This window comes from Sminthopsis crassicaudata, chromosome 3, assembly GCF_048593235.1.
Source record: "Sminthopsis crassicaudata isolate SCR6 chromosome 3, ASM4859323v1, whole genome shotgun sequence".
Classification (NCBI taxonomy): Eukaryota; Metazoa; Chordata; class Mammalia; order Dasyuromorphia; family Dasyuridae; genus Sminthopsis; species Sminthopsis crassicaudata.
Genome location: NC_133619.1, coordinates 272,053,351 through 272,078,270, shown reverse-complemented (window position 1 = coordinate 272,078,270; position 24,920 = coordinate 272,053,351). Strand labels below are relative to the sequence as shown.

The 24,920-nt window shown below is 35.5% G+C and overlaps 1 protein-coding gene across 2 annotated transcripts in view; it reads left to right on the top strand.

The window, feature by feature from the left end:
- The first annotated feature begins 1,087 nt into the window (after positions 1–1,087).
- LOC141561334 (amine oxidase [flavin-containing] A-like) overlaps positions 1,088–24,920 on the top strand; it is a 99,904-nt gene continuing 76,071 nt past the window's right edge. Inside the window, exons 1-2 of one of the 2 annotated variants that reach the window (XM_074300809.1) lie at positions 1,088–1,243; positions 2,093–2,228. In XM_074300809.1, the coding sequence (XP_074156910.1) occupies positions 2,129–2,228 (100 nt within the window). In that variant the 5' untranslated portion in view covers positions 1,088–1,243; positions 2,093–2,128. Of the gene's footprint in view, positions 1,244–1,837; positions 2,229–24,920 lie in introns of those variants that run through there. The other variant, XM_074300810.1, reaches the window with a different exon arrangement.

Sequence of the window (24,920 nt, the reverse complement as noted above, 5' to 3'; positions counted from 1 at the left end):
TTTAGCTTTCTTTGCATCCTCAGTGATTAGTGCATTGCCTGAAACACATCGGGTGCTAATGTTTATTGACTGATTTTACAAGTTCCTTTTTTAAAAAACTCACTTAACTGTTGATTCAGAACCATCATGCATAATCATGGGATTTCTGAGCATGGGAAAAAGGGATACATTTCAGCTTCAAGAGGGAAATGTTATCACCGGAAGCAATTTTGTAAGAGGTAGTATATAGTTTCAATTGTTTTCAGGGATCATTGATGGACAGCTGAGAATGGATACTAAGGTCCAATATCCTCTCCATCTGAAGAGATGGAAGTCCGAGTTCCCACAACACTGGCAGATTGATGGAAGAACATGAAAGCCCAGCACAAGTTGTGATATGAATCATCAAAAGGAATATGCAATTTGAGATCACAAACTTTTTTTTAAGATTTTTTTTTTTACAATGTGATTTTTTATTTGATCAGTGTAAGGAGTTGCCAGCATCCTCCAGCAATACACATCAGCACCAGTTCAAGTCTTGGAGGGTTGCCCCGGATGCAGAAATGTTAGGGTTATGTGATTGGGTGCCAGGAGGAGGGCTTGACAGGCTTTAAGGCCATCTCTATCCACCCAAACTTTCTGAAGGATTTCACGGGAGTGATTTTGGCATATAATCCCCTCATTTCATAGTTTAGAAATCTGCGTTCTGGAGAAGTGACTCACTCAGGATCAAAGGTAAAGCGGAAGAAGTAGGATTTGGATCCAGGTCTTCTGACGGGGATCTTTGCATTAATAATACCTTCTCTCTGGTATTTATCTCTGACACGTACTGCTTCTAAGGACACTTGTTCTCGAAAGTTTTTTTTTTTTTTTTCCCTCTTAATGGAAAATTCTAGTTATACTTTTTTCTGTTCTTTACTTTATCCATTAATAAAATATCCGTTTTAAACCCTCAACTCCAACTTTTATTTTTTTGTTTGTTTGTTTTTTGATAACTTCTATCTTTTATTAAGTTGGGTTAAATCTGTGGGTTTGAAAAACGAACAAGTGGCCTCCGGGACAGGCAGGAGGAACCAATTTTGTGAGCCTCGGCATCTGCACTACGCCTTGTTGTAGAGATTAGAGATGAGTTCTGCTTCCAAGATACATCAGTTTCCCCCAGCAAAGTACCCGGCGGGGGAGGGGGGGAGGGGGAGGTTTAGGCGAGTGACGTCACAAAGGGAACCTGCTCTTTGTGTAGACAAAAGGTCAAGTCAAGATCAAGGTTGGTTATGGTTTTTTATGCGTCTCTTCCCTTTCGGGCCTTATCCCCGGACTGTTTGTCCTCGGGGTTCCCCAGGATGGCCGGCCAGGCCACAAGGCTGCCTGGTCTCTAACACGTCGCCTAGAAACCCCAGCCCCAGCGACCCCTTGCCGGGCTTCGAGAGGCTCCGGCCTTGGACTCCGGGCATGCTCAGTAACGAGGGCAGGTGGCGCGTGCCAAAAGGAAGCTTCCCACGGCTCCGGCCCCCAGCCCCGGCCCCTCCTCCACGCTTTTCCCCATGGGTCTTCCAGCCGACTCGTAACAGCAGCGGCAGCGCCCGTCCGGCGTTTTAGGGGCCTGAGTGAACCAGTCCGGCCGCCCGCTCCCTATGACACGCGTGCCGGGATAGGGACGCCGCCACCACCGCGGCTGTGCCAGGGCAGGCTTTACCTGACACCCCGTCCCCCCCGCCCGCCACGCCCCTCCCCTCCTCCTCCTCCGCCAGTGGTGAGCCGCGGGAGCTCAGCGCCGACGCCGCCCGGCTCAGGCTATAAGATCTAGGCCCGCGAGACGCCCCAGGAGGCCGCGAGGGGGCGAAGGCGCTGAAGAGGCTGAGGCTCGGTCTGCGGCGAGGGAGGGCGGCAGCGGCAGCTGCCAAAACCTAGAGCGGCGGAGGCGGGGCGGGCCGCGCCGGGAGGGAGCGCTCGAGCCCCCCCTGGCGCGCCGGGTGCCTCAGGCGAGCAGCCCCGCCGCGCCGCGCCGCGCCGCGCCGCGCAGCACCGCGCAGCCGAACGGAGCCGAGCGGAGCCGAGCGCATCCCTAGACCCTTGCCGACCGGCCCCAACCTCTCTTTCCCCCTCGTACCCCCAGACCGAGTCTCTCAGCGGAAGCCACACAACCGTGAGCATGGCGTCCTCGGCTAGGAACACTCCCCCGTCCTCCAGGAAGAGTCGGGACGACGCGATCAGCAAGTGCGACGTGGTCGTCATAGGGGGAGGCATCTCAGGTCAGTCGGGCCTGAGGTGGGCGGCGGAGGTGGGGAGGCGAGACCCCCGCCGGCCTGTGGGGCAGGGGCCTTTATTCTCCCCATTTTACAAAGGGGGAAACCAAGGCAAATAGCAGCGCCCAGGGAGCGTGCACTCTTCTGCGGGCGTGCAAGTCCTGGAGATTCAGGGCTAGAAGAGGTCTTAGAAAGACCGGGGCGCTCCTTAGGCCCACCCACCCATTTTACAAGGGAGGAAACTGAGGCAGGGCAGCGCATACGGCATGTGCACCTGACACCGACAAGTCCTTGGGATCACAGGTTTGGGTCCGAAAAGCCAAGTAACATCATCTTAGCCCTACCTACACGTTTTACAAGTGAGGAAACTGAGGCAGGGCCCCAAATGTAGGGTATGGACCTGACAGCTACAGGGCCTTATATCCTGGGCCTTACACAAGTAGTGTGCACCGCCTTAGGCCGACCCGCTCATTTTTACCGATGGGGAAACTGAGGCTCGGAGCCAGAGTGAGTGACGTGGTGAGATGCTGAGATGGGGAATGGACTAAGTTGATCCGCGCCCTTTGCTCCAGTAGAGCTGTCGGAGGTGATCCTTCTGTGCATCCCTTCACTTAGAGACTTGCAATAGCTTAGTTACATGGGTGCAACAGCATATATACATATACGTGTGTGTCTACGGGCAGCAACAGTTGGCATCAGCTAGGGCCGGGCTACACCTTGGAATCCTGAGTATATATGGAAAGGAGCCCCAGGGGGTGTCCGGTTATGCAACTGCTTGGGAATCCTATAGTTCCCCTCCCCCCACTGGAACATTGATGCTGGTGTATTTTTACTCCTCTTAAAAGTTTTCCTTGCATTTATCTCTCCCTCCTTTTTACTTCTGTGACAAGGGAAGATTTGAGAAAAAGGAAGGATATTATCAGGAAATGATCAATAGGGTGGTTATCTTCGGCTCTGAGCCTTTTTTTTTTTTTTTTTTTTTTTTTTTTAAGTTCTCTTGCCCTGGGAAGAGGTTGAAACCCTTAAGAAGCAAATGGGTAAAACCTACTCCTCCATTCTTAAAGGGCTGCTGGTGTCTGTTGCAGCTCCTTTTTTTTTTTTTTTACTTACACCACCTTAATTTAAGCACTATCAGCAAAAGAATAGGAGGGCTAGCAGAGGACATGATATCAACAGGTATTTAGACTTGTGTCGTTTTTTCTTAATTCAGCTAACTTGTTCATAAAAGCTCTCAGCACTGTAAACAAGACATTTCCCTTATGATCTCTGAATTTGCTTGTAAAATTGTCAGTGCTGGAAATCAAAATACTTTTCAATTCAAAGAGGAACCTAACTTAGGAAACTGGTTTTTAGCCCCATTATCCTAAATGGTCTGTCAATTCTTGATAAAATGCCTGTACTTAAAATGAGAAATTGGGTCTATGTGGCATCTTTGTGGGTACTTTGGAAACTCATTTATTCCTACCCAAGTCCAAAGCAGGGTCTGCTGAACCTGCTAAAGGTTTACCTCTAGCATCTAATTAAAACAGAAAGGCTGGGGATGGGGTTGCAGAGAGTCATAGAGAAGCCATCATCTTGTAGTGTCCTTTAGGGAGACTCCATATGCTGCTCGCAAATTAATCACAGAAACAGCCTTTTCACTTAAATTGGACATCGATACTTTGGATCATCGGCATCAAACTACTTTAATATTAGTGGTCATTGTATATAATAGATAATGCTTTGTTAACAAAGACATAGAAGATTTGGCTTTAATAACAGATGGTTGTTGGTCCTGGTATTGGGGGGAAGAATCAAATAATATAGTTTCTGTGTTCTTTAATCTGGAAAAATGAGGATGTAGGCTTGTTTATCTAGTCTTCACAAAAAAAGGTAATGTAGAATCTCTTAAAGAGACATGGGATGGCATCTAGAAGAATGTCTCCAGCCAGTCTTTTGTAATTCAAGTATTCGTTCTTAGATTTCATGGACCTGTTTCTGTACTATCATTAAGGATCTTGTCTCTAATTGTTTGACCACTCTTCTTTATTTCTCCCAATTCTCCTCCCTGTCACCAAGCTCTATTATTGTTAAAAAGGAGAGAGAGACAGAGAGGGGAAAGAGAGACAGAGAGAGAGAGACAGACAGACAGAAAGGGGAGAGACAGAGAGGGGAGAGAGAGAGAGAGACAGGGGAGAGAGACAGAGAGAGAAAGAGAGACAGAGACAGACAGAGAGGAGAGAGAGAGAGAGAGAGAGAGAGAGACAGAGAGAGACAGACAGAGAGAGAGAGAGAGAGAGAGTCAAGAGAGGGGAGAGAGAGGGGAGAGAGACACAGGGGAGAGAGGAGAGAGACAGAGAGAAAAGAAAAAGAAAAGAAAGAACTGGAAAAATCTTTCTGCATAGCCATTTTATGCTACACTAGAGGATAGTTCCTGCCAACATTGACACCAGATAAAAAAATAAATAAATAAATAAAAATTATTTACCTTTCCTGATCTGCTACATGTGACTTTAAGTGGAGATATCGAAGATGGTAAACCCTTCCAGAGTAGAACTACAACTAAACCAAAATCAGATGTATCTTTTGTAAGGTATTTACTGAGTTTTACTGGTATCAAATCTATCACATCAGTAAATTCAAGAACAGATCTTTTCATTACTAATAGTGTCCCATGAGTTTATGTATTTCCCCAGCAGCAATTAGTTTGAGTCCCTAAGATACCATTTAGAAACATTACCAGATGTATACTTTTACAAATTTCACTTTGACAATTTGTATATTTTGATAAAAAAAGTAGGTTTTAAACAATAGGATTTTAAATGATTTTGAAACACTTTGCATATGCAAAAAATGTCCTATTGTGGTATCCATGTTGTTAGTTTTTTGTCATTGTAAAATGGAACTTTTATAGATAGGGAAATTGAGGCTCAGACAAGCATGTCCCCAGGTATAAATAGAAGAGATGATTGATGTATAATAAACATTCCCATTGCTTCCCACTAATTAAAAAAACATACTCTATATTGAGTGGGAAAATTTTTGCAAAGGAAATGACTTAAGCCATTTTTTTGGGGGGAGCTAAATCTAATTTCCTTTTTGAATTTTTTTTTTCCAAATTGAATAATAATAGTTCAAAATATACTCTCAGGAACTTTTGAACTCTATTGAAAGGATGTCACTGGTATCTCTTCCTTCTTGAAGCTCCTCCTTTGGTTCTGTTTTTCTCCAACTCTACATCTGGGCCTTTTCTGTTTCTTTGCTTAGAAACAGAAACTGATTATAACCACTCCTATTCTTCCCACAGCAAAAATTTTAGGCATTCCCAAGACTCAATGACTGATCTTTGTTTCTCTTCTATCCCCTTTCTCAGAAGGGAAGCCCTTTCCTGACATCAGCTTCTATTGATGACTCAAATCAAGGTCTTGTCATCTTACATCAGGTTTTGTCTTTTGTATATACAGCTGCCTGGGAGACCTGGATACTTAATGTTTCCAAGTCACCTCAATTTCAGAAGACAAAACATCATCTCTTCCTCCAAAACAGAGTAGTCCTTCAACCCAATTTCCCATTGTTTTTACTTTTTTTTTGTTTTTGTCAGTTACATTGAGGTGACAATTATTCACATAGAATTAAACCTTAAATTTAGTTGTATTTAATTAGTCATGGAGTTCTTTAATTTCTTCCTTTAAAATATTTATCTTATTATCCTATTTTCTTTTCAATTCTCTCTAACCTTAAGCCATATTTCAGCATCACCTAAGCTGACCTCTGTGACTCTATCCTCATTTTATTCCAACTCATGCTACCTATTGCTTCTAGATACATTTATTCTTAAGCCTTTCCTGCATTATGTCTGCTCTAAGTACTCGAGGTTTTTCAGACTCTGTTCACAAAAACTTTTCTCAAAATTCAGGTAATTTAACTGTATTTCTTAATTGCTTATCTTTATGGAACTATTTGCTCTGTCCAGTCTGTTTATTCCTTCAAAAATCCACTATGCTTATTCTTCCCACTTCCATGCCTTCACTCAACTTGCCTTTACCTTGAATAGTTTCTCTTCTTTTCCCTACCTAAAAATCTAATAATAACTGAAATTTTAGCATTTTTAAGGTTTTAAAAATGATTTACTCACAACCCTCTTAGATACAGGTACTATAAATATTAAGGCAGATAGGTAGTACACTGGATAGAGCCAGGAAGACATCTTTCAAATCTGGCCATAGACACTAGCTGGTGATCTTAGTCAAGTCACTTTACCTTGTTTCCCTCAGTTTCCTCATTTGTAAAATGATCTGGAGAAGCAAATGACAAACCACTCCAGTGTCTCTGCCAAGAAAACTCCAAAGGAGTGGCAATGAGTCACACATGATTGAAAAGATTGAAACTACAGAAATATCCACAGAAATATTTACAGAAATCCACATTTTATAGATGAAAAAATTGAGGCTCAATGAAAACATGCCCATGAACACATAGTTTGCCCGGTATCAAAAGCAGAAAACTGAACCCATCTTTTCCAGTTCCAAGTTCTCCTAGAAGTGCTACTTCTTCCATAGGCATAATCTTTCTTCTATTTTTCTATGATCCCTCCCAGCTGTAAAGTCAGAATCTTTTTTATGATTTCCATATTTTTTTTGATTTCCCCAGTCCTCCATGATCATCTTTTCCTCTGGCACTTAAAAGTCATTATTATTTTAATTTTACTTAATTTTTATCCTTGGGGGACTTGTGGTTTTTACTTTTGTTTCACCTGTATTTTACTTCCCTGGCTAGAAAGGTTAGATTTTTTTTTTGAAGGATGCTAGAAGCCCATTTTATACTCCTTTGAAAGTCCTTTTCAGAGCATTAAGCATATAGTAAATGCTCAGTAATTTTTTACTTTAAAATAAGTTTTATTTCATGCCATCTGCTTTTACTTCACAGCAATTTCTTGGGAAAGGGGAAGAGGATTCTTCCCCATTAAACCCAATGTTATAACAAAAAAAAAGCCACAAAAATATAGTGATCAAGTCAGACAAAAGGTATATAATATTTCTATATCCCATTAGGCCCCTGTCTCTCTATCTTGAGAAGGAAGATCATACATAGCTGGAAGAGACCCTAGAAATCATTATGGTTAAATCACCTTATTTTTTTTATATCTGAGGAAACTGAAGCTTAGTGAGTGATTAGCCTAAAGTCTCATGATTATTAGATGCCAAAGATAAGACTTTGAAACTAGGTGGTCGTCTTCAAATTTTACCATTCATTTTTTCTTAAGGGGACCATCACTGGTTTTTCTCAGTTACTCAAAATTTACTTTCCCTTTTAGTGATCTCATTTAAGCTGTATTGTATTGTCATTGCTCTATTATTATTTTAGTTCTGCTTCTTTCTTATTGTACAGAAGTACAGAACTTTCCAGATTTTTGTTTCTGTCCTTGACTGCCCAGTACTGGGATTGCTGGGTTTTCTAGTATAATTCTAAATTGAAATTCATATTCTAAATTGGCTGTCACCAATTGGTATGTTAGCCTGCCTGTCTTTTCATAGCCTCTCCAAAATTGATTGCTCCCATTTTTTATCATCCTCATTAATTTGTTTATGATATAAAACTTCACGTTTTTTTCTGTATTTCTTTTACTGCATGATTTTCATATGATTTTCATATTTTATATCAGTAAATAATTGTTGATTGCATATAGTTGGGAATATTGAGAATGTATATATATATATATAGAGAGAGAGATATATATATATGGGATGTAACCCCTTTCTTCCCTTTCCTTTCCCTCTCCCTCTTTCAAACAGATCACATCAGGGTGACAAATGTCCAGGGAAAACTTCCCTCAGTAATAGGATCCTTTCTCAAAAAATTCTGAACATGCTGCAAATGTAATTTATATCTTAAAAAATTAATAAAACATCTTTATGTTGTAACAGGATTTATTTATTTTGTACTTTTTTATATGTGATATTTATTAGATAATATATTTTATAGAAAGTTAAAAGGCTTGAGCTCTTGTATTATAGGAGTACAATATCTTAAATTCAGAGCATTTTTGCAAACAGAAGACAACATGATGATGAGGATTGTAATGAATATTTTAGTACTTTTTATGTTTGTATTTTGTAAATAATTGTCTTTTAAAATTGTCAGGAGATCTGGAAGGGTATTTGAAAGTAATTGAAAAAGAAAATTAGATGATTAGAAGCTTAGTTTACATTGAATAATAATCTCCCTGAATTATAACTTTTACTATATCTCCATTTCTTTGTTGAATTTGACATGAATCCCTGTGGAGAGAGTATCCATCTATTAATTATTTTTTATTAGATTTATAGTACTTGAGTTATGGAATGCTTAATGCTAGGTCATTTGTTGTTTTGTGTAGTGTGGACATACTCATACTCTTATTTTGATCTTAATTAGCTTATAAAGCACAAATTTAAAAGGCATTTTAAAAATGCTCACCATGTGTTTTGTGTTAGACACTGGCAAAAGTTCTTCTCTCTTAGAATGTTAAGTCTAACTGGAAGATAGGACAAATAAACAGCCAACTATAATACCTAATAAGTGCATGATTAAACGGTCATAACTGGTACAGGGGCAGGGATCAGGGAAGGCTTTTGGATGTGTGAGACATTGTGGTGTAGGGCAATTCTTCACTCTGCTACTTGTATTGTAGAAAGGTTACTTCCTATCTGGACGTATGTTTCTTCATCTTGATAATGAAGGGGCCATACTAGATGATCCCAATCTCTAAGGTGCCTTCCAGCTATGCATCTTATGATCAGATGTCTATGTAGGAATACTATTAGGAAAAAAAGTAGAATAAAGGAGTCTTTTTTTTGTTGGTCTTCATCCTGTGTATGTTGTAGTCAGTCCCTTATATTGTTGGTGGATTTTCTCTTCTGAAGCAGCACTATCTTCTATATTATAGATGGAATTGAACATTTTAATTTGAAAGATCCTGTGGAATATAACCAGATTTGTTACTATTTTAGATACCCATTCCTTACAAAATCACTAAATTCTAAACAATTGTGATGTTTTACATTTTGTGTTTCTATCATCTTTACCTTTTCATTAAAAACTTATCATTTGCATTGTGTGATAATCAACTATGATAGACTTAGCTCTTTAACCAAACAGTCATCCAAGACAATTTCAGTAGACTTGGAATGTAAAATGACATCCATATCCAGAGAGAGAACTATGGAGACTGAATATGGATTGAAGCATATATTTTCATCTTTTCTGTTTATTTTTTTGTGTGTTTTTTCCCTTTTATTCTGATTCTTCTTTCACAACATGACTAAGATGGAAATGTTTACATGATTATACAGGTATAGCCCTATATTGGATCGCTTGCTGTCTTGGGGAGGAGGGAAAGAAAGAAGGGAGGGAGAAAAATTTGAAACTCAAAATCTTAAAAAATGAATGTTGAGAACTATATATGTAATTAGAAAAAAATTACCACTTAGTGCAAAAAAAACAAACAACAACAAAAAAAAAAACCTAAAAAGACATCATTTATTTGATGCTACACTCTCTGATACTAAACTGATCTAGTATATTAGTAGTTTTGCTTAACCCCTAGGGAAATACTTTGATCACTATCCTGCTTTTTCTATTTATAGAATCTTACTTTATAATTGGAAGGAACTTTAGAAACTATCTAATTCAACACTCTAATTTTATAGAATGAGACCAAGGACACATAGCTAAAAAATTGCAGAACCAGGATTCATACCTAGTTCCAAAAGTAAAAGTGAATATTAAAACTCTACCCAGATGACTGTTCACTCTGTCTATTACTAGTTTTGTTTGTGGTGTGATATATGATATAGAGAAAGAAAAGCCTGTAATTAGAGAGCCTCAATTAAAATTCTACCTGGACGAGCAAAGATAAAACCAATGAATGGGAACCAGTAACCTGACATTTTAAATGTTAAACCCCAAAGCAAAAAAAGAAGGATCTCCACTTGAATCTCCACTATCAGTTGCAAAAGAAAGCAAATCTTCAGAGAAGGGTCTCTTCCTTCTTTTCCCTTCTCTTTGAGTATCTGAACAACCATGACATATATCTGTAATGAGGTAATGAGGGAAAGAGTAGAGTAGAAAAGAGGAATAATAAACAGGTGGCTAAAGGTATGATATTTTCATTGGTATTGCTATATTGGTATTGGTGTTGCATTTTCACTTCTATAGATGTCTTAGGCTTGAAAATTTTAATTTACACATCTGGTAATAATAGGCTTACGGTATCAATCAGTTATTTTTACATTTCCCAAAGTGGAGCACAAAACAATATCTATAGTTTGCATAAACTTTCTTAACAATGTTAACTTCAGGAATGGGAAATTGGGCAGTGCCTATTTGTGCTAGCTTGATATTATTGAGCATTTTCACACATTAAAAATTTTTTTTGTATATTCTGTTCAAACTAAAAGTGAAAAAAACTTCCATAGAATTCATATATGCTTAAATATGTTTGTGAATATCCTTTATTAGGATTATTATTTTGTCCAGAGCTTATACAAATTTTAGTTTTAATATGTGGAATAGATGTAAGCATATGTCTATATGTACACTTGTATATACACATGAATATTATATATGTGTATATGATATTGTTCAGTCTTCATTCTTGTCCGATTGTTTTTGACCCTATAGACCATGGTATCTTAGGTTCTTCAGATCTGAGGGTTCATCTTTTGATGTCATTTCTTTTTTCCTCTTTTTTAAAAATTAAAGCTTTTTTATTTATAAAACATATGCATGGGTAATTTTTCAATACCTATCCTTGCAAAACCTCCTCTGTTCCAAATTTTCCCTTCTTTCCCCTCATCCTATTCCTGACATGGAAGGTAGTCCAATACATATTAAATATGTTAAAATACATTAAATCTATTATATTTATGCAGTTATCTTGTTGCACAAGAAAAATTGGATCAAGAAGGAAAAAATTTAGAAAAAAAAAAACAAAATTCAAGCAAACAACAACAGAAAGAGGGAGAATGCTATATTGTGAACCACACTCAGTTCCCAGACTCTTCTCTTTAGATATAGATAGCTTTCTTAATCACTCAGCAATTGGAACTGGTTTGAATCATCTTGTTGTTGAAAAGAGCCACATCCATCAGAATTGATCATCATATAGTCTTCTTGTTGTTATGTATAATGATCTCCTGGTTCTGCTCATTTCTCTTAGCATCAGTTCATGTAAGTTTCTCCAGGCCTCTCTGAAATCATCCTGTTGGTCTTTTCTTACAGAACAATAATATTCCATAACATTCATATACCAAAATTTATTTAGCCATTCTCCAATTTATGGGTATCCATTCAGTTTCCATTCTTGCTGCTACAAACAAAGGCTGCCACAAACATTTTTGCACATGTGGGTCCCTTTTCTTCCTTTAAGATGTCTTTGATACACTACTGGATCAAAGGGTATGCACAGTTTTATAACGTTCCAAATTGCTCTCTAGAATGGTTGTATCCATTCACAACTCCATCAATAATGTATCAATGTCCCAGTTTTCCCACATCCCCTCCAGTATTCATCATTATCTTTTCCTGTCATCTTGGCCAATCTGACAGGTGTGTGGTGGTATTGTGAGTAGTTTTAATTTGCATTTATCTGATAGAGTAATTTGGAGCACCTTTTCATATGACTAGAAATAGTTTTAATATCTTCATCTGAAAATTGTCTATTCATATCCTTTGACTATTTATCAATTGGAAAACGGCTTGATTTCTTATAAATTTGAGTCTTTTCTCTCTATATTTCAGAAATGAGGCCTTTGAATGTAAAAATGTTTTTCCAGTTTATTGCTTCCTTTCTAATCTTACCTGCATTAGGTTTGTTTGTATAAAAACATCAAATTATCAAATCATATTAACCTCAAAATTGTCTATTTTGTGATCAATAATGATCTCTAGTTCTTTTTTGGTCACAGATTCCTTCCTCCACAGGTCTGAGAGGTAAATGATTTTTCTAATTTGTTTATAATATCATTCTTTATATATCTAGATCATGAACCCATTTTGACCTTATCTTGGTGTACGGTGTTAGGTGTGGGTCAGTGACTAGTTTCTGCCATCCTAGTTTAAAAATTTCCCATCTGTTTTTGACAGATAGTGAATATTTATCCCAAAAGCTCTGGGGTCTTTGGGTTTGTCAAACATTACATTGCTATTGTCATTGACTATTTTGTCCTGTGAACCTAACCTATTCTACTGACCAACTGCTCTATTTCTTAGCCAGTACCAAATGGTTTTGATAATATAGTTTTAGATCTGGTACAGCTAAGCCATCTTTATTTGCTTTTCTCTGCATTAATTCCCTTGAAATTCTTGACCTTTTGTTCTTCCAGATGAATTTTGTTATTTTTTCTAGGTCATTAAAATAGTTTCTTGGGAGTTTGATTGGTATAGTATTAAATAAATGGATTAGTTTAGGGAGTATTGTCATCTTTATTATATTCGCTCGAACTATCCAAAAGCACTTGATATTTTTCCAATTATTTAGATCTGACTTTATTTGTGTGGAAAGTGTTTTGTAGTTTTGCTCATATAGTTCCTGACTTTCCCTTGGCAGATAGATTCCCAAATATTTTATACTATTAGCAGTTATTTTAATTGAAATTTCTCTTTGTATCTCTTGTTAGTGAATTTTGTTAGTGTTGTATAAAAATGCTGAGGATTTATGTGAATTTATTTTGTATCCTGCAACTTTGCTAAAGTTGTGAATTATTTATAATAGCTTTTTAATAGAATATTGGGGTTCTCTTATCATCTGCAAAGAGTGATAATTTGGTTTCCTCATTCCCTACTCTAATTCCTTTAATTTCTTTTTCATCTCTTATTGCCGAAGCTAGCATTTATAATACAATATTAAATAGTAATGGTGAAAGTGGGCAATCTTGTTTCACTCCTGATTTACTAGAAATGGTTTCAGTTTGTCACCATTATATATGATACTTACTGATGGTCTTAAATAGATGCTATTGACTATTTTAAGGAAAAGTCCATTTATTCCTATAATCTCTAGTGTTTTTAATAGGAATGGGTGTTAGATTTTATCAAATGTTTTTTCTGCATCTATTGTGATGATCATATGGTTTTTGTTAATTTGGTTATTGACATAGTCAAGTAAGCTAATAGTTTTCCTTATATTGAACCATCCCTGCATTCCTGTTATAAATCCTATTTGGTCATGGTGTGTGTATTATCCTGGAGATGATTTTCTGTAATCTTTTTGCTAAGATTTTATTTAAGATTTTTGCATTGATGTTCATTATGGAAATTGGTCTATAATTTTCTTTCTCTGTTACCTTTTTTAGGTATTAGTACTATGTCTGTGTCATAAAAGGAATTTGGGTGGGACTCCTTCATTTGCCATTTTTCAAATAGTTTATATATAGCATTTGAGTTAATCTTTAAATACTTGGTAGAATTCACATATAACTCCATCTGATCCTGGGGATTTTTTTTAGGGAGTTGATTAATAGCTTGTTCTATTTCTTTTTCTAAAATGGAACTATTTAAGTAATTTATATCCTCTTCTGTTAATCTGGGCAATCTATGTTGTACGTATTCCTCTATTTCACTTAGGTTATCAAATTTATTGGCATAATTTATTGCTCTAATTTCCTCTTCATTGGTGGAAAGTTCTCCCTTTTAATTTTTGAGACTAACAGTTTGATTTTCCTCTTTCCTTTTTCTAATCAAATTTACCAAGTGTTTATCTGTTTTGTCAGTTTTTTCATAAAACCAATAAATAGTTTTATTTATTCAATAGTTTTTTCACTTTCAATTTTATTGATCTCTCCTTTTATTTTTAGAATTTCAAGTTTAGTGTTTGATTGGGGGGTTTTTAATTTGCTCTTTTTTTAGCTTTTTAAGTTGTAAGCCTAATTCATTGACTTTTCTCTTTATTTTATGCAAGTAAGCTTCTAGAGATATAAAATTTCCCCTTATTACCTCCCTGGGCTGCATCTCACACATTTTGCTATGTTGTGTCATGATTTTCATTCTCTTGGGTGAAATTATGTTTCTATGATGTGTTGTTTCACCCAATCATTCTTTAGGATGAGATTATTTAATTTCCAATTACTTTTTGGTCTATTTTCCCTGACTTTTTTATTGAATGTAATTATTATTGCATGTAATTTTTATTGCATCATATGCGAGAAGGATGCATTTACTATTTCTGCCCCTCTGCATTTGAATTATGTCCTAATATATGGTCAATTTTTGTATAAGTTCCATGAACTGCTGAGAAGAAAATATACTCCTTTCTGTCTTTATTCAGTTTTCTATTAAGATCTATTATACATAACTTCTAGTGTTCTATTTATCTCTTTAACTTCTTTCTTATTTATTTTTGTGGTTTGATTTGCTTGTCAAGTTATGAGAGTGCAAGGTTGAGATCTCGCACTATTATAGTTTTGGTATCTATTCTTCTTGCAGCTTTCTTAACTTCTCCTTTAGAAAGTTAGATGCTACACCACTTGATGCATATATGTTTAATATTGATATTGATATTCATTATCAATGGTACTTTTTTAGAAAGATATAGTGCCCTTCCTTATCACTTTTAATTAAATCAATTTTTGCTTTTGCTTGATCTGAAATCAGGATGGCTACCCCTGCTTTTTTGACTTCACTTGAAGGATAGTTGATTCTGGCCCAGCCTTTATATCACCCTGCTTCAAGTGTGTTTCCTGTAAACAACATATTGTAGGATTCTGGCTTTTAATCCAGTCTGCTATCTGCCTCCGCTTTATGGGGGAGTTTACCCCATTCACATTTATGGTTAAAACTATTAATTCTGTATTTCCTGCTATCTTCTTATCTCCAAATTATGCTTTTCTCTTTCCTTTCCTCCTTACCGCCCTCCCTTATATTAGACTTAAGAGTACCCCTTGCCTCACACAGACCTCCCTCTTTAGAATCCCTCCCTCCCCCTTAAAGCCCCTCCCCTTTTCTTAAACCTTTTCCTTACTATTTCTGTATTCCCTTCTATTTATCCTAATCCTTCCATTTTTGTTTTTTCCCTCCCACTTTTCAGCGAGATGGGAGAAGTTTCTATGTAAACCAAATATGTCTAATATTTGATCTTTGAGCCAAATCTGTTGAAAGCAAGATTCACACTATGTTCATACCTATCCTTTCATTCCCTCAAGATATAATAGGTTTCCTTTTCCTCTTTCTGAGATGTAGTTTCCCTCTTTTTGCCTCCACTTTTCCCTTTTTCTGGTACAATTTCCTTCTTCCTGCCCCAGTTCCTAATATGTGTGTGTGTGTGTGTGTGTGTGTGTGTGTGTGTGTGTGTGTGTGTGTGTGTGTGTGTGTATATATATATATATATATATATATGAGTAAAATCAAATTATACATGTACTTTTTATGCATACCCATAACATAAATACAGTTCTTAAGAGTCCTTTTTACTTTTTGAGTCCTATATTTGGAGGTCAAATTTTTTGTTTAGCTCTGTTTTTTTTTGTTTTTGTTTTTGTTTTTGACCAGGAATAAATGGAATTCACCTATTCATTGAATGTCCATCTTCTTCCCTGGAAGAAACTGTTCAGTTTAGCTGGGTAGTTTATTCATGGATGCATAACAAGTTATTTTGTCTTTTGGTATATCAGATTCCAGGCCCTGAGATCCTTTAATGTGGATGCTGCTAGATTCTGAGTGATCCTTATTTTGGCTACTAGGTATTTGGATTTTTTTTTCTGGCTGCTTGTAATATTTTTTCCTTGGTTTGATAGTTCTGGAATTTAGCTATGATATTTCTTGGAGTTCTGATTTTGGAATCTCTTTCAATAGGTGATCGATGAATTCTTTCAATGTCTATTTTGCCTTCTATTTCTATAACATCTGGGCAGTTCTCTTTAATGATTTCCTGAAAAAGTGTCTAGGCTCTTTTTTTCATCATGAATTTTGGGAGTCCAATAATCCTTAGATGATCTCTTCTAGGACTATTTTCCAGGTCTGTTGTTTTCCCAAGTAGGCATTTAACATTTTTTGTAATTTTTTTTCGTTTTTTTTTTTGGTTTTGCTTGACTTATTCTTGGTGTCTCCTCAAGTAATTCATTTCCATCTGTTCAAGTCTGATTTTTAATGAATCATTTCCTTCATTTACTTTTAATTTTTTTTTTGTATTTGTCCAATTGAGTTTTTTAAATTAATTATTTTGTTCTGTGGAATTTTTTTCCATTTCGCCAATTTTTTTTAAGAATTATTTTCCTGTTCATATGGCTTAGCTGTAACTGATCTAAAATTATATTATAAAGCAGTGGTTCCCAAAAACCATTTGGTATTGGCTAAGAAATAGACTAGTTGATCAGTGGAATAGGTTAGGTCCAAAGGACAAAATAATCTATAACTTTAATAATCTAGTGTTTGACAAACCCAAGGACCCCAGCTTTTGGGATAAGAACTCAATGTTTGACAAAAATTGCTGGGAAAATTGGAAATTAATATGGCAGAAACTAGGCATTGACCCACATTTAACACTGTACACCAAAATCAGGTCAAAATGGGTTCATGACCTAGGTATAAAGAATGAGATTATAAATAAATTAGAGGAACAAAGGATAGTTTACCTCTCAGACCTGTGGAAGAGGAATGAATTTATATCCAAAGAAGAACTAGAGATCATTATTGATCACAAAGTAGAAAGCTTTAATTATATCAAATTGAAAAATTTTTGTACAAACAAAACTAATGCAGATAAGATTAGAAGGGAAACAAACTGGGAAAACATTTTTACAGTCAAAGGTTCCTATAAAGGCCTTATTTCCAAACTATATAGAGAATTGACTCTGATTTATAAGAAATAAAGCCACAGTGGCTTCCTTTGCAAGTGACAGTGGCTGTGCTGAGTCTGTGCTGATTCACTCCAGGTATTGGGTAGGCTTGGCCAGGTCCTATAAATTTCTGGCGTTTCTGGGGTTCTCTCTTTTCCTTTTGTGTTTGTGTTGGATGTTTTATAACTTCTCTGCTGATCTACTGGCATGCAGCCAGGGCAGGAAATAACTGTGGTAGAGTCCTTCCCTTAAATCCTCTGGTGCATTGAGTCCTCCCCTTAGATCCTCTGGTGTATGGAGCCCATAATGCCCCCAGACTCTGTGCTGCCAACACTGGTATCTCTGCTCAGCCTGCTTGAGGTTGGCCTGCCTGCCTTCCTCTGTGTTGATTGAAACTGACCTTTTTTTTTTTTTGTGATTTTTGAAATTGTCTTCTGATAATTTGTTGCACTCTCAATATATATGGGTTCTGCCAGTCCAGAGCTAATTCAGAGGCTGGATTTCATAATTAGTGTGAGGGTAGTAAGAGAAGGTCAGAAAGAAGTGTGTCCTCTCCTCTCTTAGCTCTGCCCCAAAATCCCTGATGACATTTCTTTTAGCATTTTGATACCATCCAAGAGGTTTTCTTGGCAAGATACTGGAATCATTTGCCAATTTCTTGTCCAGTGGATTTTGTGTGTCTCTCTGTGTGTACATATATATACATATTCAAATACAAGTTTGAGATTAGTTACAAATCTCAACTATCATAGATAAGATGGTTGATGAAAGAAGTTAGAATTACAGTAAAGTCTTATAATCACATTACCAGTCAGAAGATTATTATACTTTTTTTTTACTGCTTTTAAGAGGGTAAAATATATAATAATGGAAATTAGAATTACCCAGAGTGGAATGGGTTTCCTCAGGAGTGTGGTGGGTTGAAGAACTCCACTGGACGTCTTTAAATACTGTAGATATTCCAGTTCAGCAGCAGTTCAGCCGCAAAATGTTTATGACATCTCTTTTCATTTCCTTGACATCTCTTCTGATTCTTTGAAAGAGAAACATATGTCTAACTACATAGCCAGTTTTTGTTCAGATTTGACAAGCAAAAACATATTAGAAACAGTTTTTATTAAAGTACCTTAGTGACTTTGTCTTTTGTATCCTACAGGCAAACAGGATATTATGTTATTGATAATACATTCCAGAAGCTTGACTAGGAATGTGAAACTAAGCCCCCTATCCCTAAATACATGTTGCATGAATTTTGTATTAATAAGATATATTTGGGAAAAATAAATTCAGAGAACCAGAAAAGAAATCAAGCCATATTTTCTAGATGCTACAAGCACTCTAGAAAAAGAACTATAAGCAGAAGAGTAGACAATATGATAGGGTAGTAAGTAATAGTTCAGTCTCCACATGGAATGCATGAAAGGGAATATGTGAAATAAAATTAAAGTATTAGGTAGGAACTAAATAGGTTAACTAGGCTGTATTTTTAATCTTGTACGTCTTGGAACCATTGAAAATTTTAAAGTAGAGGATTGATAAGGGAACAACAGTAAGCATTTATTAAATGTCTTTCTGTCCAACACTGTGGACAGTGCTAGGGTTACAAAGAATGAAATAATTGTTACTTTTGAACTTGCTTTCTAACATAGATAGAATGCACTTATGCAGGATTTACAAAATAAATATAAAAATGATGAATAACAAATGTGTACGCAAAGGAGGAATGAGTGCTAGTAGTTGAAGGGGATCAGGAAAAGTTTTATGGAATATGTCTTGCTTGGCTCTTTTGAAAGAAGAGAGGGGTTAGATGGGGAAAGAATATATTCCAGGTGTCCCTTTGCCAGTATAAAGGGATAAATATGTGAATTGAAGTGCCATGTGGAAATAATGGGAGGCTAGTTTGGGTAATGGCAACATTCTGGAGGCATATTGACAAATGAGGGTGAAGTGATGATTTCAAAGCTTGAATAGAGCTTTAAAGACAACTAAATAGAATAGTTTATATTTTATCCTAGAGACAATAAGGATATATTATTTTCATGGGAAAGGGAGTGATGTGTTCATATCTGGATATAAGGTAAATCATTTTAGCAGCATTGTACAGGATGGAATAGAATGGAGAGAGAGAACCAATTATGAAACTTGTAAAACACAAAGTATAATCAGAACAGAGGAGAGATAGTCAGCAAAAGTGAAAGTTTGAGATGGAGACTATTTCAGTGTGAGGGACAAGGACATGTATCCTGAAAGACACAGGGACCTGAGAAAAGAGAAGAATTTTGACAGGATAAGATAGTTTCTATTTGAAGAATTTAATTATATCCTCTATGCAGTATTCAAAGAAAAGTGAATTTTTTGAGTAGGCAAATGTGGAGTCACATGTATAAGTTAAAAAGAGATTATATTGGCAGCTGTGTAAATGGATGGACTGGTGAATATAGAGATCAAGTATAAGATGCATAGTTATGAGCCTATATAGTAATAATAAGATATAATGTGACAAAACTAGGAAGTTTAAATGGAGTGAGGAAAGGATGAATTCGAGAGAATTTGAAAGGTATATTAGATTTGGATCTTTCCCAAATATGGTCTTTGAGGGAGAGAAAAAAGTAGAAAATTGTTTTCAACCTGAGTGATTAGGAGAATCAATATAAATCAATATAAATACTTTTAAAATTTGTAACAATTTTGTGGTATAGATGTTGAAAAAAAACACTGTAGAGAGTGCTTCTGCTATGACTTTTTTTTGGGGGGTGAAGTAAAGTGAAACAATGAATTATAAGGTGATGACATTCTCATTTTTAGACCAATTCCTCTTAGCTTAAGTGAAGATGTGGACTAAGAAGTAGTCAAATAAATGGTCTGTCTAGACAACCAGTCTGTAATTCATGTAAAATAAAGCCATTTGCTAACTATTTTCTTTGCATCATTTGAAGGAAAACTGAGTCTTTAGTATATCTAAGGAAAATTGTCATTGGAATGTTTTAAAAAGAATGGTGTTCCTATGAAAAGAAATAATTCATATACATACAGGTTTATTTTGGTGTATGTATGTTCTTATGCACAGGTAGATAATTACAGTATAGTAGCACTTGCATTGCCAGCACATTTTTTGACTCATATTACAGAAAATGTTTAAAATCAGCTGACTATCTGCCAGTCTTAAGTGAACGTGAAGTTTCACATGGTTTGGTATCTACAACTTTTTATCTTGTCTTATCTAGCTGAGACATATGTATTCATTCAGCAATTTGTATATTATATATAATATAAATACATAAATAAATTACATATAAATATGTAAATTTTATTTAATTATATTATTTAAATATCCCTATTACTTTTTTCAGAATATTTATTTAAAACTAACCACAAAGTAAGAAAAAAACAAAAGAGAAAAGAAAGATAAAAAGCAGAACAGAACATTGTTATGTGCCCAGCAGAACATCAGGGAGGATTCAAAATTATGTAAAAATCAATTTCCATTTCAATAAAGCATAGATGATAGAAGAGATTATATATTAATGACTGTCCCATCTTTTCTTTGCTTCCTTATAGGTTATTCTTTTGTTCTTTGTTCACTTTTTACTTTATTCTTTTTTGCCCCCTTTCATCCTCCCAACTTCCCCATGCAGGTTTCACTTAAACATGATTATTCACAGTTACATATATATATATATATATATATATATATATATATATATTTACACATATATAAACATATATAAACACATATATTTTCACACACACATCTATCTACACATTCATATACCTGAATGTGTACATGCACATATACTCACCTGTATAAATATGTATTTACACATGTAGACATGCATCTAAAATAATATTACTATGGCTGATTGACATATAATATAGATTTCTCTCTTGATTGAATCTATAAATTTGACTTTGTCCAAGATCAATGATTACTAGCCCTATTTTTTTCTAATAAATTCTACTCTTAATCTTTGTTATTGTCTATAAATATCTCATCTCCTATCATTGCTAATTCTTCTACTTTAGTTCTACTCCTTAATTTGCCTTGCTATTATTTAGCCACCTGGTATTCATAGATCCCTACCTTATCTTCTCTCCCAACTTTCTCCTCCCTCTTTTTCCCATTCATTTATAAATCTTCAAACCCCTGTTAATCTAAACATACTTCTGTACTCCAACTTATCCTGTGCCACCATTTCCCTCATTCTTTATCCTTTTCCTATTAATTTACCCATTGTCATAAATCTACACACTCATCTATACCCCAACTTATCCTATTCCCTCCCAGCCCTGATTTCAGAGGGTGCTATTTTGGCTTTCATATATATATCATATATAAATACTTTTCCTATTGTGTTTCCTTTTTAATTCATTCCCAATGTAAGTTTTTAGAACTATCAGCCTTCTTCCCCTGTCTAATGGCCCTATGTTGATTCTTCCTCTAGACCTCATTTCATATAATAAAAATATTAGTTTTTACCTTTTCCTAGACAGTTTTGCTTTTTAGAGTCAGTTCTGCCCCAATCTTTCTTTTCAGCTACCCAATTTTTGATGTCAATCTTAAACATATGGTATACATTTCCATTTTAAAAAATTGTCCATGTTTAGAGTTCCTTGAAATTAATCTTTAATATTGACTTTTATATGTTAAGGTTTCTATTGGTATCTATTGATATCTAAGGTATCTATTCAGGTTTTGTTGAGACAAAATCCTAAAAATGTGTAAGTTGGTTGAATGTCCATTTTTTTCATTGAATATATGGTTAATTTTGCTGGATGTGATATTTTTGGCCACAGATGTAGTACTTTTGATTAATATCTATCTATATCTATCTAAATCTTGTACAATTCTTATTGTAGTTCCAGCATATTTGAATTTTTTGGTGGTTTTTTTGTTGTTGTTTTTGTTGTTTTGTTTGTTATTGTTTCTTGTAGACTTTTTCCCTTAATCCAGCGGTTTCAAAATTTAGTAATTATATTCCTATTTATTTTTCTTTTAAAATCTGATTGGTAATTTTTTTCTATTTCTACTTTTTCCTTGTGTTCTATCTATCCAACATAATTTTCTTTGATTATTTCTTGCATTATTGTGTCAAAATTCTTTTGTTGGTCACAATTTTCAGGTAGTCCGATTATTCTTATGTTTTCTCTTCTTAATCTGTTCTCCAGGTCTGTTGTTTTTCTTTTTTTTTCTTTTTTTTTTTTTATTATATATATATTTTATAATATTATCCCTTGTATTCATTTTTCCAAATTGCCCCCCCCTCCCTCTATTCCCTCCCCCCGACGACAGGCAATCCCATACATTTTACATGTGTTACAATATAGTCTAGGTCAATACATGTGTGTGAATATCATTTTCTGTTGCACAATAAACATTAGAATCCGAAGGTACTGCAACCTGGCAGACAGATATTAGTGCTAACAATTTACATTCACTTCCCAGTGTTTCTTCTCTGGGTGTAGCTACCCCTGTCCATCATTGATCAACTGGAAGTGAGTTGGATCTTCTTTATGTTGAAGATTTCCACTTCCATCAGAATACATCCTCATACAGTATTGTTGTTGAAGTATACAGTGATCTTCTGGTTCTGCTCATTTCACTCAGCATCAGTTGATTTAAGTCTCTCCAACCCTCTCTGTATTCCTCCTGCTGGTCATTTCTTACAGAGCAATAATATTCCATAACCTTCATATACCACAATTTACCCAACCATTCTCCAACTGATGGACATCCATTCATCTTCCAGTTTCTAGCTACAACAAAAAGAGCTGCCACAAACATTTTGGCACATATATGTTTCTTTCCGCTCTTTAGTATTTCTTTGGGATATAATCCCAGTAGTAGCGCTGCTGGGTCAAAGGGTATGCACAGTTTGATAACTTTTTGGGCATAATTCCAGATTGCTCTCCAGAATGGCTGGATTCTTTCACAACTCCACCAGCAATGTATCAGTGTCCCAATTTCCCCACATCCCCTCCAACATTTGTCATTATTTGTTCCTGTCATCTTAGCCAATCTGACAGGTGTGTAGTGGTATCTCAGAGTGGTCTTAATTTGCATTTCTCTGATCAGTAGTGATTTGGAACACTCTTTCATGTGAGTGGATATAGTTTCAATTTCTTCCTCTGAGAATTGTCTGTTCATATCCTTTGACCATTTATCAATTGGAGAATGGTTCGGTTTCTTATAAATTATGGTCAGTTCTCTATATATTTTGGAAATGAGACCTTTGTCAGAACCTTTGTTTTTAAAAATATTTTCCCAATTTGTTACTTCCCTTCTAATCTTGTTTGCATTAGTATTATTTGTACAGAAACTTTTTAGTTTGATGTAATCAAAATCTTCTATTTTGTGATCAATAATGATCTCTAGTTCTCCTCTGGTAATAAATTCCTTCCTCCTCCACAAGTCTGAGAGGTAGATTATCCTCTGTTCCTCTAATCTATTTATTATCTCCCTCTTTATGCCTAAATCATGGACCCATTTTGATCTTATCTTGGTATATGGTGTTAAGTGTGGATCCATATCTAATTTCTGCCATACTAATTTCCAGTTTTCCCAACAGTTTTTTCCGAATAATGAATTTTTATCCCTAATGTTGGAATCTTTGGGTTTGTCAAAGATTAGATTGCTATAGATGTACCCTTTTTTGTCCTTTGTATCTAATCTGTTCCACTGATCTACCGGTCTATTTCGTAGCCAATACCAAATGGTTTTGGTGACTGCTGCTATATAATATAGCTTTAGATCAGGTACACTTAGACCACCTTCCTCTGAGTTTTTTTTCATTAGTTCCCTTGCAATTCTTGACCTTTTATTCTTCCATATGAATTTTGTTGTTATTTTTTCTAGGTCATTAAAATAGTTTCTTGGGAGTCTGATTGGTATAGCACTAAATAAATAGATTAGTTTGGGGAGTATTGTCATCTTTATTATATTCGCTCGGCCTATCCAAGAGCACTGAATGTCTTTCCAATTATTTAAATCTGATTTTATTTTTGTGGCAAGTGTTTTGTAATTTTTCTCATATAATTCCTGACTTTTCTTTGGTAGATGGATTCCCAAATATTTTATACTCTCAACATTTGTTTGGAATGGAATTTCTCTTTGTATCTCTTGCTGTTGCATTTTGTTAGTGATATATAAAAATGCCGAGGATTTATGTGGATTTATTTTGTATCCTGCCACTTTGCTGAAAATTTGAATTATTTCTAGTAGCTTTTTAGCAGAGTCTTTGGGGTTCTCTAAGTATACCATCATGTCATCTGCAAAAAGTGATAGTTTAATTTCCTCATTTCCTACTCTAATTCCTTGAATCTCTTTCTCGGCTCTTATTGCCGAGGCTAGCGTTTCTAGTACTATATTGAATAGTAATGGTGATAGTGGGCAACCTTGTTTCACTCCTGATCTTACTGGGAAAGGTTGCAGTTTATTTCTATTGCATATTATGCTTACTGACGGTCTTAAATATATACTCCTGATTATTCTAAGGAATAATCCATTTATTCCTATACTCTCAAGAGTTTTTAGTAGGAATGGATGTTGGATTTTGTCAAATGCTTTTTCTGCATCTATTGAGATGATCATATGGTTCTTATTAATTTGATTATTAATATGGTCAATTATATTAATAGTTTTCCTAATATTAAACCAGCCCTGCATTCCTGGAATAAATCCTACTTGATCATAGTGTATTATCTTGGAGATGATTTTCTGAAGTCTTTTTGCTAATATCTTATTTAAGATTTTAGCATCAATATTCATTAAGGAGATTGGTCTATAATTTTCTTTCTCAGTTTTCGATCTACCAGGTTTAGGTATCACTGTTGTTTTTCTTAAAAATGTTTTACATTCTCTTCTATTTTTCACTTTTTATATTTTGTTTTGTTATTTCTTAGTCTCTTATAG